Here is a 13,010-nt window from a genome sequence, read left to right as displayed (position 1 = left end):
TAAAGGAGCTCTTACAGTGCTTGTCTATTGCTGTTCTACAACAAACATTTTGGGTGTCTGGTTTAAAGGAATTTACACTAACATGAACTTCTAGGAAGTAAGTATCTGCTCCTCTGATAATGGGTTAGATGCCTCAGCCTTGTACCTTTTGAAAACAGCCTTTGCACAGTAAAGTACTTGGTTGGGTTATATTTAACACCCAAATAACCTAAAGCTGATTTCAGAATCAGCTTTGGTAACAATCAGAGGTGCAGATAAAGACGTAAATCTGACCTATTTTCATAGCTCAGAAAATCCACTGAGAACAGCCTCAGGTGAGTATTTTGACAAAGAATATCTACAGGAGTCAAGGGCTGTGACACAAAACTACACCAAGGGACTATGAAGAAGTAATAAATACTCCTGTAACTCCCACATATTCCACAAAGTTAAAATTTTCTTTAGAAGATTTGCCACCTCTTTGCTAAGGAACAAAGATAGTAGAGAAATACAATGGTTTGTTTTAAACATTGCTTGCAATATGTAACAAACAGTATGCTTGTGCATAATTGTGTCATTAAAGATGTACACCACACACACAAACATGTATGTACATACACACACAGAGCACACTAGCCCTACAGGTTGCCACTTCCACCAACAGTTACTTTACAGGATGGACTCAGCAGATAATATTCCTTCAGGCACACAGTTGGAAAACACAGTACAGCTGGATCCATATTTCAGCTGTTTGTACATTCATTTTAATGCTCAGGAAAATATATATTTTATTAAGTTTTGCTGCAAAACCAAGAAACAAAAATGAAATCCCTTTTTCTCATGTCTTAATTATTACTATTTATTTTCTTTACACTTTGATTGGAGTATTTAACACCTGCCTTTGGCATTATGGATAGAAAGCTCAGGAGTCTCTGAACACATGGTTGTGGAAGAAGAGTGTCACTTAGAGGTTAGAAATATTTGTTGTAACAACATTTTCTCCAATCAGTGTTCACTACTTTATCTCTAAGGCACACACTCTGTCTTTAGGACCTCATTACAACCCTTGTGGAGCCCATACATACTAGTGCAGAGACCACACTGTCTTAGGACATTACCCCCCTACCACTGACAGGCATCTGGCAGAACTGATGCCATGACTCTCTGATACGCCTCATGTGAAGTGCAAGCGGATGCTCTGCCATTGCCTGCCAAGGTAGAAGGTATATCCTCCTACAGCATCTCCTTCTGGAGCAAATGCAACGCTGCAAATCGGACACTGCAGGGCACTCAACAGGATGCAGTCACTGGAGCTGGATGCCATTGAAAAGATCTGCATATGGAAGTCTATTTGCATCCAGCCTGGAAGTCTCTTACACCTTCGGTAGACAGGTCAGTGTTCTTTACTTCAGGTCTTTGTGATGGACCAGCAGCACAGGGTGAGAGGGCTGCCTGCCCTCAAACAACTCTCCTTGGCCTTTAGACACCACAAGTAGAGGGGATTCCTTCCACCTCCACTCAAGTCACATCACTTATTGGCTTCCCTCTCTTTCAGGATGGCTTTGCAGGTAGCCAAACACATCAGCCTGACTAGCACATCTCATCTAAAATGCAAACAAAAAGGAAGGAAAGGAGGGAGGTGGGGATGGGAAGGGAAACAAGCGTATCCTTAGACGAAGATCTGAATCCTCTCCCGGATAGCCTGCCTGCAGATGGGGCAGACAGTGAGGGCTGTGCTGCAGTCTGGGCAAGAGCCATGTCCACACTGGAAGACCAGTTTGATTTGGTCATCGATGCAAATGGGGCAGGTGATGCGCTCTTCCATCTGCCGGTAGCGGTTCTGCAGCTCCTCCATGAGCTTCCTCTGATCTGTGGATTCAGAGCTTGGGCTGCACTCCACCTCGGTGCTGTCTGCAGGGGTGGAGAGCAGGAAGAGAGTTAGCCCCTGTGTGCTCTGCCTCATGCAGTGCCTCCTTAATTAGACTCTGCCTCTCAAAAGCTGCAAGTAGTGCAGACTAAACTCTCTTCACTGAGCCTTATCCAGGGATTCCTCAAGTAATAAGCCTGAGATGATGCTCTTTACACACTGGCCAGTGTTGCTTTCCTCCATTTAGGTGCTCAGCTGGTTTGTATGTGTGTGTGTGCTTTAGTTTGAGTTTGTTTGCGTTTCTTAAAGGAAACAAAATGTCATCTGAAGTGTTCTGCCTTCCAGAATATGCTGTGCTACCTGCAAGTAAAAACATTCACAGCTGGTTGAAATGCTGTGCTGTACTAGTCCAGGAATCCTGACAGTGCTGTGAACACTCTGTGCTCTCAACCTCCTCTTCACATTTAGAATTCAAATTTCTGGTTAAGTCTTTCAGGACATACATGGTAAAACAAGAAGAAACCATTTGACATCACTTACACTGACTTCTGTGTGCATGAAGCTACACAAATAGAATCATTTGGTCAACTCTGTGAAGAGAGAATCCCAAATCCTGGACAACTGTCAGCTTAGATAAATGGACTCTCCTGGTTTCAGTTTAATACTGTTCATCTTCTGCTTCTCAATCTTTGATTAGGTAGTTTTACACTTCAATATGATGCCCCTTTCCCCAACATTCTGGAATTAGTTGCATTGCAGTGGTGCAAGAAGTGATTTAAAATCCATAAAGGTGAAGCAAGCCTGGGAACAGTGACCTTGCTAAAGGCAAACACTGTAGACATCACTGACAGTCCTGCTGATGCTTTCAGAGATCTTGATGCTCCTCCTCCAGTGGAAGTTTTCATGCAAATGTCTCATTTGGAATTCTCATCATTACCTTGCTGCCAGTCTGTAGCCAAGACAAATGCTTCTGCCTACTGTCAGGCAAACTTCCTATTTTCTGCATTATGGAGTTCCAAAGAGGATTTCTGTCTTTCTTAGCTGTGTGTGTTCAATGCCATGTGACAGATCCTTGCTTCCCCTATGCTTCTGCTCCCAAGTCTGCAGCCTGACTCCAACAAAGGAGTCCACAATACTAAGCCATGAGCAGCAGGACATACAATTCATTTCCATGTGCACTTAACCCAAGAGTGATCTCAGCTAGAAAAAGATCAGCTCCCATAGCTGCTATAGAAAAAGCTTCAGTGGGCAAGTGCATTAACTTTAAGGCAAGTGCAAACCTGCTTCTACCTCCTGACACACATAACACTGCTCATTCTGGACACTGACTAATGTGGATAGAAGACAATCTGTTTAAAACCAGGCTAAAGAGCTTTATCAAAACAATCCAGCCTAATGATTCCTGGCTAGCTGGCTACAGCCAGCCCTGCACAGCCAAGGGAGAAGCAAGGCTTTCACAAGATGTAATTTTTCCTTTTCACTGTTAAATCACCAGCTGAGAAAACAGTTACACTGACACATGGAGAACCTCATATTTACTTTCAATACACAAAATAAGCCAGGCACAGGACAAGCCCTGTCTACACAGCTTGAGCTTGGCCCATGACGCCTTTTCCTCCATAAACGTGGTCAATGCAACAGATAAAAAAACACCCTGAACCAAAACAACCAAACTCCTTCCTATGCTTATTTCACTGAAAACACTGATGCTGCTCAAACTAACACTGTACAGGACCCTTCCCACAGCTGTTAACAGTAGGAACAGCAAACATACCTTGTTTCAGTTTTTTGGTTATTGTCACTTGACATTTGATGCACTTCTTCATTCTCCTGGAGCATTCTACCACAAAGGATACAAGAAGAGATTACAATTAAGCCAACTGATGCCAGAATCAAGAGGAAGACAACAGACTCAACAACATCAGCTTTGAACAACCTGAGACCTCTCTGGATGATTAAGAGATTGTTTCTGCATGGAAGTGAGGACACTAACTTCTTTTTGAGCTATGTCCTAGTCTCTTGGTTTAGTCTTTCCTACACCAGGAGCAAATACACCTTTATGCCCTCAGTGCTCTGTGCTACTGCAACTGTTGCACTGGGGATCAAAACAGCCCTTTGCTCTGAGGGAAAAGGATGCAGCTCTGGCAGAGAGTCCTTACCAAAATCCCTGTGGTCAGACTGTGAGTGCCTTGCAAAATAACAAACCTGCTGACATGTTTGACCAGGCTGCCATTAAAACAATCAAAACACAAACCAGTAACAAAAGCCAGAGAAGAGGGAAATCCTTCTCAGGAGGCTTCTGATGGATAAAGCACTGCCAGCTAGAACTGAAACATCTGGCTTTCCATCTGAATTATCCAGGGCATCTGTAAGCACAAGCAAAGCTGCCTGAGGTCTCCATTAGCAGGTAGTCAGAACACTGAGCTTTTCATAGATAGCTTTGGGCACCTTAGATAAGATGGTGATGCTGAAATCATGCTGGACACAAAGAGCACAGTAGCTTTGTGTCTAAACAGAGCTTGATTTACGAGAGTCCAGCTAGAGAAGCTAGATGACGGACTTACCCTCACACACAATACTGTGCTGGCACGGGAAGAAATGGATGAGCAAGGCCAGCTCTGAGCAGACCAGGCACTCTGTGGGGACCGCCACGCTCGAGACACTAAGGTTGGTCATTGTGTTGGGGGTGGTGTGCACACGGCGAAGGCTGCAGGTGATGGCTGAGCTTTCTGAAGAAATCTGCTGTTCCCTGCAATCATGAACATGGAATAAGATTTGAGCCACACACTCCAGGTCCTGCTTCAGCAACCACATAACATTGTATTGATCCCTGGCAAACATTACATGGAGACAGAGCAGGAGATGCTCAGGTAGCAAAGTCTTATGAACCTTCACTGCTCTGGTGGGACCAACTCAGCCTTTAGTAGCCAGGATTCTGACCGGATCTGTCTAAAAGGAAAGGAAAGAGCAGGAAGGACTGATATTTACACAAGCTGAAACTGCTCTTTTGGAGGGGTGGTTTGGGGTCTTTTGATACAAAGTCAGTAAGTTTGGGGGGCAGAACCTGCTATCCAGCTTCCTATCAAAGTGGCAGCAACCTACTGCACGGGTCCTTCTCCAGCAGTAACATGACTGTAGGTCTATGGCCTCAGATCAAACAGAAATCTGCTTTCATGTCTGCAAAGTCAAAATCCACACAAATGTTCCTCAGAACCAGGGATAACGCCATCTCTGACTTGCTGCTCTCCCTTTGGCGTTTTCTCAGCTATCTTTTATCAGTTGAAAAACAAGCATTTATCTAGCTCCGAAATGAGCTCTGTGGATTTTGGTGCCACTCTTTTGTCACACTTCCTCTCTGTTTAGACTTTAAATAGCTGTAAATGCAGAATTCAACAGAACCCAGAATTACTCCACAAGAGAGAAGTTGCTCTTGGCTTCAGTGGCCAGTCTTCTCAGGGCTCTCTGGAAGTTAAGAGGCCAAGTCTGCACCGAGCAGCATTAATCTGCTTTTCCCAACTCTTCCAAATGGCAGTATGCAGCCTTAAATAACCCCTGGTCAGCAACCAGCTCCAGATGACACAGGAGGTGCCCAGACTGGCATCCGAAGTGGAACAACAGCTCTACGAGTGACACCACAGTGCTGTGGGAGCACTCTGCATTTGCAAGGAACTATCTGTAGCCAGTTTCCAGAGGACATGATTTACCTGAATTTCTGTGAGAAGTCTTTGACAATCTGGACAATCCTTCCATCTGTGATGAGGTCTAATGGAGCCTTTCCCCTGTGGTTTGCATAATTGATATCTGCTCCTTCTTGTGCTAAGTAACATGCAATTGCAGTTCCAACATTCAGCTCTACATTTCCAAGGAAGCCAGAAGCCTGTAGCTAAAAGATGTGGAGAAACATTCTCTGTTAATAGAAGTTTCTGTTATGGGCTTTGATCTGGATCAAATTCTAAACAAAGTCTTAATCCTCGTACTTAAAATTTGAAGGTGCACATGAGCATTCTTTTTTAACACACAAAAAGATCCCTCAGAACATAAATAGCAGATTAAAATCTTGCATTCAGAACTACAAGTGCCTAAGCCTGGCCCTAACTTGTGCCAATCATTACTAATCAAAGTCACAGGTATTCACTTGAAAAGGAAGTACACTGAAGACACCATAGTACTTCCCAATTGATGAACAGCTGGTGTACGGAGCCCTAAGGGACAGCTAGTTAAAAAGCCAAGTTTTTGTGTATATGATCCAAACTACTTTGAAGTCAACAAACACCTTCCGCTGACTTAAAAGGCCAATGCAGGTAGATCAGGGCAAGCAAAATCAGACTGGAATGAGCAGAATGGAAGAGCTTTTCAAGCACCAACAGGTACAAAGTAGGACTGTGTGGTTTGGCACACAGCATGCAGCTCTTCAGAATGGGGGTTTAATTTATTCTGATCATTTCAAAATCCAATAAAACCCATGCCAGATTTTCCAGTGTATTAAATCATCTCTACATGGAATCATTCTCACTCCGTCCATAAAGTATAACCAATGTTTGCATTCTTAGTTTGTGCTGGTGTGTGCACACGTTGGTATTTACATGGATGGCAGAGTCCACTTTAAATGTTTAATTTCTTTGCCAAAAAGCCAGACTAAGCTTCCAGTCCTTGGCATATCATGCACTGATTTCTAAATCTAAGGCATTTCCTGAAAGGCCATATGTTTCCATGAATATAGAGCAACATAGTGAAATCCCCTTCAGGCTTTATAGCAACGTTCAGCCTGATATGTCTCACCTCTCTCATTCTGCTCTACATCTGCAGATAACTGGGGTGTTCGTGGTTAGCTCTCCTCATATTTTCCATACCATCAGATAGAAATGAATTGCTGTGGTTCTGGGGCATGAATTAAACCCAAGACTCTTGGCTCTGCAACTGGATTCATGACCTTTCCCATGTCAAGAAAGCAGCACACAATGCTAATAAAAAATATCAGGGGAGACAGTATGAATTGTTGTCTGACTATGTGAAGTTTCATGCTATAAATTCAAGCATACTCCCAGAGGCCTCAGAGGATCTGTTCTTGCTTTCCCACAAGCAAAAAGGTTTGTTTCCATGCTCCCCATCTGGATTGGCTTTACACCATTTCCCTGCTTTCCTCTGCCCCCTTAGATCTGCTGTCATTCTGGCATAAAGCATTTTCCTGCCCCTGCTGCTGGAATTTCTCCTACTCCCAGCTTACCTTGGAAAGGAGGGTCAGCCCCATCTCCCCTTCCCGCTTCTCCATCATGACAGACATAAGCTGCTGCCGTTCCAAGGCGATGTGCATAGCTGTGTCCCCATCCTCATCTTCAGCATTGACATCACTGCCTTCACTGACCAGCAGCTGCACCATTCCTACGTGTCCCTGGATGACAGCCAAGTGCAGCGGGGTCTGGTTACGGTTGTTCTTGAGGTTGACATCACAGCGACCCTTGAAGAGAAGAATTGCATCAGAGTGAGCTGGTGCTGCTCAGTTTGGCTGAAGAAGAGCCTTGCTACAGTGCTTTGGATCCCCTCGTGGTGGTGGTGGTTGTTTTACCTCTTTGATGAGAATTTCTGCCACTTCTTTGTGATTATTGAGAGCAGCAAGGTGCAGGGCAGTGAAGCCATCTTCCTTCTTGGAGTCAACCAGCTGCCGAGCTCTTGCTAGAATCTTCTTTATGGCTCTAGAGTGTTAACAGAGATAAAAGAGTTACTTTACCAGGAAGGAAAATAATGCAGAAGAGACAGGCCTGCCTCTTCTCAGTAGTTATGAATGCTCATGTTTTAACAGGCAGCACCATGAGCTGGCACATGTGATACAGAGCACTCCCTCTATCTCTCAGATTGAATTACAAGAAGAAAACACAAGTCCTCAGTTATAATTTAATAAAGCAGGGTAAACTCAAGCTGCTGTGAAAATAATGAGCAGATTTATTCTTGGAAGAATTCCCCAAGGCTCTCAGACACAGTCTTCTCAAGCACTGTTTACTATAGACCTTATCCTGTTCTCCCATGTGTGAATCCAGACATCTAAGAAGACTATCCAGAAGCAGACAGATTTCTTAGCCAGGCTAGGGAGGTCTGAGAAAGGTGGGATGGGGAAAACAGGCAGGAGTTTCCTGTGAATTCACAAAGGAGGGCAACAGCTGTACCTAACCATAGCTAAACCAAGGGAAGTATAACCAACCATTTCCTTTCTAGCTATCTGGAACTGTACCTGCTCCCTTCTTGCTGTTCAGACAACAAGCAGGAGTTAACACCTGTAAAAGCAGTAGAAATGAAAAAAGGTCACTTACAGCTTGTTGCCCTTCAGAGCAGAATAGTGGAGCAGGTTGAAGCCTTGACAATTCTGGACGGTGAAGTCTATGTTGGGTACTTCAGTGAGAATCTCAATAACAACTTTGTAATCTGCAGTGATAGCATAATGCAGGGGGGTGTCTCCCTGGGAATCCTACACAAGGATACCAAAGCAGAATGTGTGTCACCTACCCCAGAATATCAAATCAATCAGCTCACCCTGACAGTTCAAGACAAGAAAATCTATAATGTCACCAGGTCACATCAACTCCAGGCCAAACATCCAGACACCACTGGCATCCATAGCAGTTGCACAGCCTTTTGGAACCATTTCCCCCAGGGCTTGAATGAGTTGCTAACATTCCTAACTAGCTTTGAGAGACTGAGCCAGCACAGTCCAGTCCCACCATCGTACAAGAACACCCCAAAAAATGGCTCCAATTCTCCATCGCTGCCCTTTCAGTTCCTAAATGCCAGTCTTAAAAATCTCACCACTCCTTATTGAAGTGCTTCAACAACACACAGTGGCAGCAGGTCAGCTCTCACTGGAAGCCCGAGCCCAGTACAACAGAGAGAGTGCTACTGGACTGAACTGAGCAGACTGATGAGGGTAAAGGAGCAGACCCACGCCTGGAATTTCAGAGTCCTGAAGTTGGAGGAACACTTCCTCTGTGCAATGCACAGCACCGCATTTTAAGGGAATGACTTTCAAATTATATGAAGCAGCAAATGATGCAAGACAAAAAACCCCCCAAACAACCCCAAACACACACACATTCCAAATCTCACAAATCCCAAAACTTACTGGGAGGTTGACATCACAGTTGAGCTCACAGAGGGTCCGTACCACCTCTATGAATCCCTGACTGACAGCAACATACAACGCTGTACACTTTGCGTTGTTCAACAGGTCTGGACTGGCTCCTTTACCAATAAGCACACGGGCAACCTCAGCTTGGTTCCTGAGTTAAAAGCAAGGAATGAAGCAGATTAGATTCAAGCCTATGCAGACATTAAGTTCTTCGTTCTTGCAAGGCAACAGAATTTCTTGCATTTTGTATCCTTTTGACCTCATCTCACTTCCTCTTAGCAATTAACAAAACCCCAAAACCACACCCCAAAACCTTCCTAATTTGTCCTCAAGAATCTGTTCTCTCTTCACTCTAAATCTACAAGAACCTCCTGCTCTTACTCGTAAATTCTTCCCTGGTAACTGACAACACAATTCATCTTGCTTTGAAAGACACACGCACTTTCTGTAACTGCAATCCCAACCAACCAAGCCACCCTCCCATACCCCTGGAAAAATCTGATCACCAAAACCTTATCATTCGTTCTGATTCCCTCCAGAATTCCTACCATGGAAACCAACCCAGCTGTTCAGGTTAAATTAGTGCACTAAGAAACATACCTGTGGCCCTAAAGCTCCAAGGTCAATTTCTAACTTAAGGGAAAACCAGAGCAAAGCCTCCATCAGCCACACACCCTTCACACAGACTGCCTGTTTATATCTAGATAATGTCCTTTTGCACCCTTTAGGTCTTGTATTAGACAGCAAGAGGAAAGATATCTTACCCAAAAGCTGCGTAGTGCAGTGCTGTGTCCCCCTCTTCATCCCTTAGGTTGACAGTGGCATGTGCCTGCAGCAAAATCTTCACAACATCCAGATGCCCCTGATAAGAGGCAATCTGCAGGGCAGTTCTACCCTGGTTCTTTGCATCCACCTACAGGAAGGGCAGAGACACAGCAAACAGTTGGTTAAGAAAGACCTGGCCTTATGTTCAGGCCTTAGCTCTGTTCTCAAGCAGGCCTAGCAGGATGGAAGTCACTACCTGCAGAAGAGATGCAGGCTCTGAAGCGCTTAGAATCTGTGCCCTGTTGGCTCTACTTTATGTCCATCAACGACAAGGCTGACCTTGTCCCAGAATATTTCTAAAGGAGGACAGCACATACAGCCAAGAAGGGAGAAGCAAGCAAACAGAGCTGGAAGCCAGGGCTCTAATTGCAGCTCTGATGCCAATCCCTGCACGCCTGCAAGCGGAATACTCTTGACATCTCTGCCAACAATTCCTTTCTCAATAGGAAAATGTGTGAGGAGATCAAATGAGCTTTGCATAAGGCTTTGAAGATGCCAAGTCCCCGTTGTTTATGTTACTCCAGGTACTTTACTGAGCACAATGGCTGGAGGATATATCACAGCACTCAAGTGCTGCAATGAGTTTTGGAGAATTAAAAGGACTGAAGAACAGAAGAGAGGCTGCATGAAAGGCAAAGGGGAAAAAAAAGGAAAAGAAGCTACTGAAATCAGTGGGAGGTTAAGGAGAAGAGATGAAGGAGGTAGCAAAACCTCAGCAAACTGGCAAGGAGAACAATGGGGTTTTTTCCCTCGCAGCTGGTTCTGTGCAGCAGCCAGAATTGCAGAAGAGGCAAGACTTTCCTTGCTTCACCCCAAACGATGGGGGAGTCATTTAGGCAAGGAAGCACTAGAGGACACTGTGTCATTTACACAAGACAGACAATGCTGATAAGCTGGAAAGACCTTGGCAAGCATCTCCAGCTAAGTGAGCCTCAAAATCCAGGCTCCTGACACTGTAGATAACACTCTAATAGAAATAATTTATCAATAGAAGTACTAGAACAGAAATAGAATAGAAATCTAATAAAAATAACTAATAACATAATTGGTTTCTGCCTCCTGGCACTCTTATCTGGGATACAGTTGCAGGTATTTGTCTATTCCTCCTGTCTCCAGAGGCCCCATTAACTTTGTAAATGAAGGACTATAATAAACACCAGATCACTAAGGACTAAATCAGCTTCACAAGGGTTCCTTCAGAATTGATTCTGGTTTTCCTGGTTCATATACCCAGCTGCTCCTGCCAGCCATGCAGACATAACCTCAACAAACTTATGTTTTGCAACAGATGCTGAAATACTGTTCTCTGGTTCTCCTTCTTCAACCTGTTTATAAACCCTCACTGAAGGAGCCTGAACCTTCAAAGAGGCAGCTTGAAAGAGCAGTGGTCTCAGTAGACGTGATCCTAACAGTTTGGCACTCTGCAAGCACATCAATTGTTCAGCAACAAGTCAAGCCCAGTTCCCTGCTCCAGTCAGACATGAGATAAGACACTGCACAGACACGCACAGCATCAGGATCTGGGCAGCTTTTCTCTTCCCTGACTCCAACATACCATTCTGCAAGGTCATCTAAGGACAGACACATTCAGCCAAACACAACCCATGACTTTCTCTTCAAACAGGCTGGATACTTGGACATCTTGCTACTGGTTTCATATAGATCAATACCTCTCCTCCTCATCTACAGGTGCAGTGTCCATACAGGAAATCTGGGAAAAGTCAGCTTTGGAAGTGTGCTGTAAGGACTTAACTCTAGTTAAGATTTAATGTCACAAACTGGTGCCATAAAATAGGCACATTTAACACACACATTTAATCTGAAATTGCAGCAAAATAAGTTTCCAGCTGTAAGGAGCCAATAGGTCTAAAAAAAAAAAAAAATTAAAAAAAATCTATTCTTTATCTCCTGTCCTTTCCCCCACTTGACTAAAAATTCTTATGACAGGATTTTAAAGAGGAGCAACAAAAAGTAACCATTCAGGATGGCTTCAAAACTTGCCTTGTCTGGGTATTTCTGCAGGAGCTCCCGAACTTTAGCTGCATTGTTGAGTGCTGCACAAATGACCAGGCAGCCTGCATGCTCTGACTCTGTCTTCTGGGACAACAGCTTCTCCAGTACAGTAATCAAAGTACCTGGTAGGAATGAGAAACAGCCACAGGTTAAGAGGACCAAAGAACATGTGTATACATGTGTACAGCTGGCACAGCACAGCTGAACCACCACAGTATGGGCCTGCTTTACCTGTAAGAGTAGGGCTCACACAAAGAGCTTTACAAATCTGCAGCTTATACAGAACTTCTGCTCCACAAGTCTGATGTTTTGAGAACATGAGACCATGCTACAGCAGATTAACACAGAAAAAACACTACTAAAAGGCAAGTAATCTGAAGAGGAATGCATGGGTTTGGAAAGGATGCTGTAAAGGGCCCATCTGAAAAGACCCTCATTATAGACTTCAAGTGCTTGAGAGGAGCGAGGTGTTACAGTCCTCCAGACACAGCAAAATTTAAAAGCTTGGGCTCATATGAAAGCTCTCCCTGAAATCTAACTTAAGCAAGCAGTTTAAGATCATATTTTATGAGCAGATGTACAAAATCCTCTCAACACATCATGTGTCCCAGATTCAATTTTGAAGTGGACTGGGCAAAGTAATTGTTGGTTTGACAACATTTCCACACAAGGACGTGGGAATAATTCACAAGCATTCAAGAATTGGTAGATTCCTACAGCAAACGTGGCAGGATGGAAGAGGAAACTGGGACAGATCAAAGCAGAAGCTAACACTGAACACAGGGCCATGCTAGAGTTAGAATTCCTAAGTTCTGTATTTTGCTGCTCAGGCCAGCTTTGCTTTCCCAGTAAGGTACAGCTTGGTTCTGGAGCATTGTCTGAAGAAGAACAAGCAGCTGGAGTTTAACACTGTCCAAAGAGCATTGCTGCTGTTACACTACAGCAACCATTTCACAATCCCAGAGAGATCAGACATCTCTGTTCTCACTAGCTCACTTTTTGACTCCTTTGCATTCTCCGTTGTCATGAGGTTTGCCTCCTCATCTCTCTGATAGGCAGTCAGGCAAGCCGGGTTAAACGTCCAGGACTGCCCTCCAACAGACACTCGCAGATCTCCATCCCCATAGACTTTGATCACTTTGCCAATGTGCCCAAGGGTCTGCAATGGAAAGAGAGAAATCATTTTTACAGAGCAAGATGCAATAAGCTTTG

At 44.2% G+C, this 13,010-nt stretch overlaps 1 protein-coding gene across 2 annotated transcripts in view; it reads right to left on the bottom strand.

The window, feature by feature from the left end:
- Positions 1-931: 931 nt before the first annotated feature.
- MIB2 (mindbomb E3 ubiquitin protein ligase 2) overlaps positions 932-13,010 on the bottom strand; it is a 26,195-nt gene continuing 14,116 nt past the window's right edge. Inside the window, exons 8-18 of one of the 2 annotated variants that reach the window (XM_010015313.1) lie at positions 12,795-12,957; positions 11,787-11,920; positions 9,725-9,873; positions 8,955-9,111; positions 8,149-8,303; positions 7,410-7,536; positions 7,071-7,301; positions 5,551-5,729; positions 4,411-4,595; positions 3,621-3,686; positions 932-1,890 (exon numbers count right to left, since the gene is read on the bottom strand). In XM_010015313.1, the coding sequence (XP_010013615.1) occupies positions 1,649-1,890; positions 3,621-3,686; positions 4,411-4,595; positions 5,551-5,729; positions 7,071-7,301; positions 7,410-7,536; positions 8,149-8,303; positions 8,955-9,111; positions 9,725-9,873; positions 11,787-11,920; positions 12,795-12,957 (1,788 nt within the window). In that variant the 3' untranslated portion in view covers positions 932-1,648. The remainder of the gene's footprint in view (positions 1,891-3,620; positions 3,687-4,410; positions 4,596-5,550; positions 5,730-7,070; positions 7,302-7,409; positions 7,537-8,148; positions 8,304-8,954; positions 9,112-9,724; positions 9,874-11,786; positions 11,921-12,794; positions 12,958-13,010) is intronic. The other variant, XM_010015314.1, reaches the window with a different exon arrangement.

This window comes from Nestor notabilis, unplaced genomic scaffold, assembly GCF_000696875.1.
Source record: "Nestor notabilis isolate BGI_N333 unplaced genomic scaffold, ASM69687v1 scaffold29185, whole genome shotgun sequence".
Classification (NCBI taxonomy): domain Eukaryota; kingdom Metazoa; phylum Chordata; class Aves; order Psittaciformes; family Psittacidae; genus Nestor; species Nestor notabilis.
Note: the sequence above shows the minus strand (reverse complement) of the source record. Positions and strands in the feature narration are given on the sequence as shown.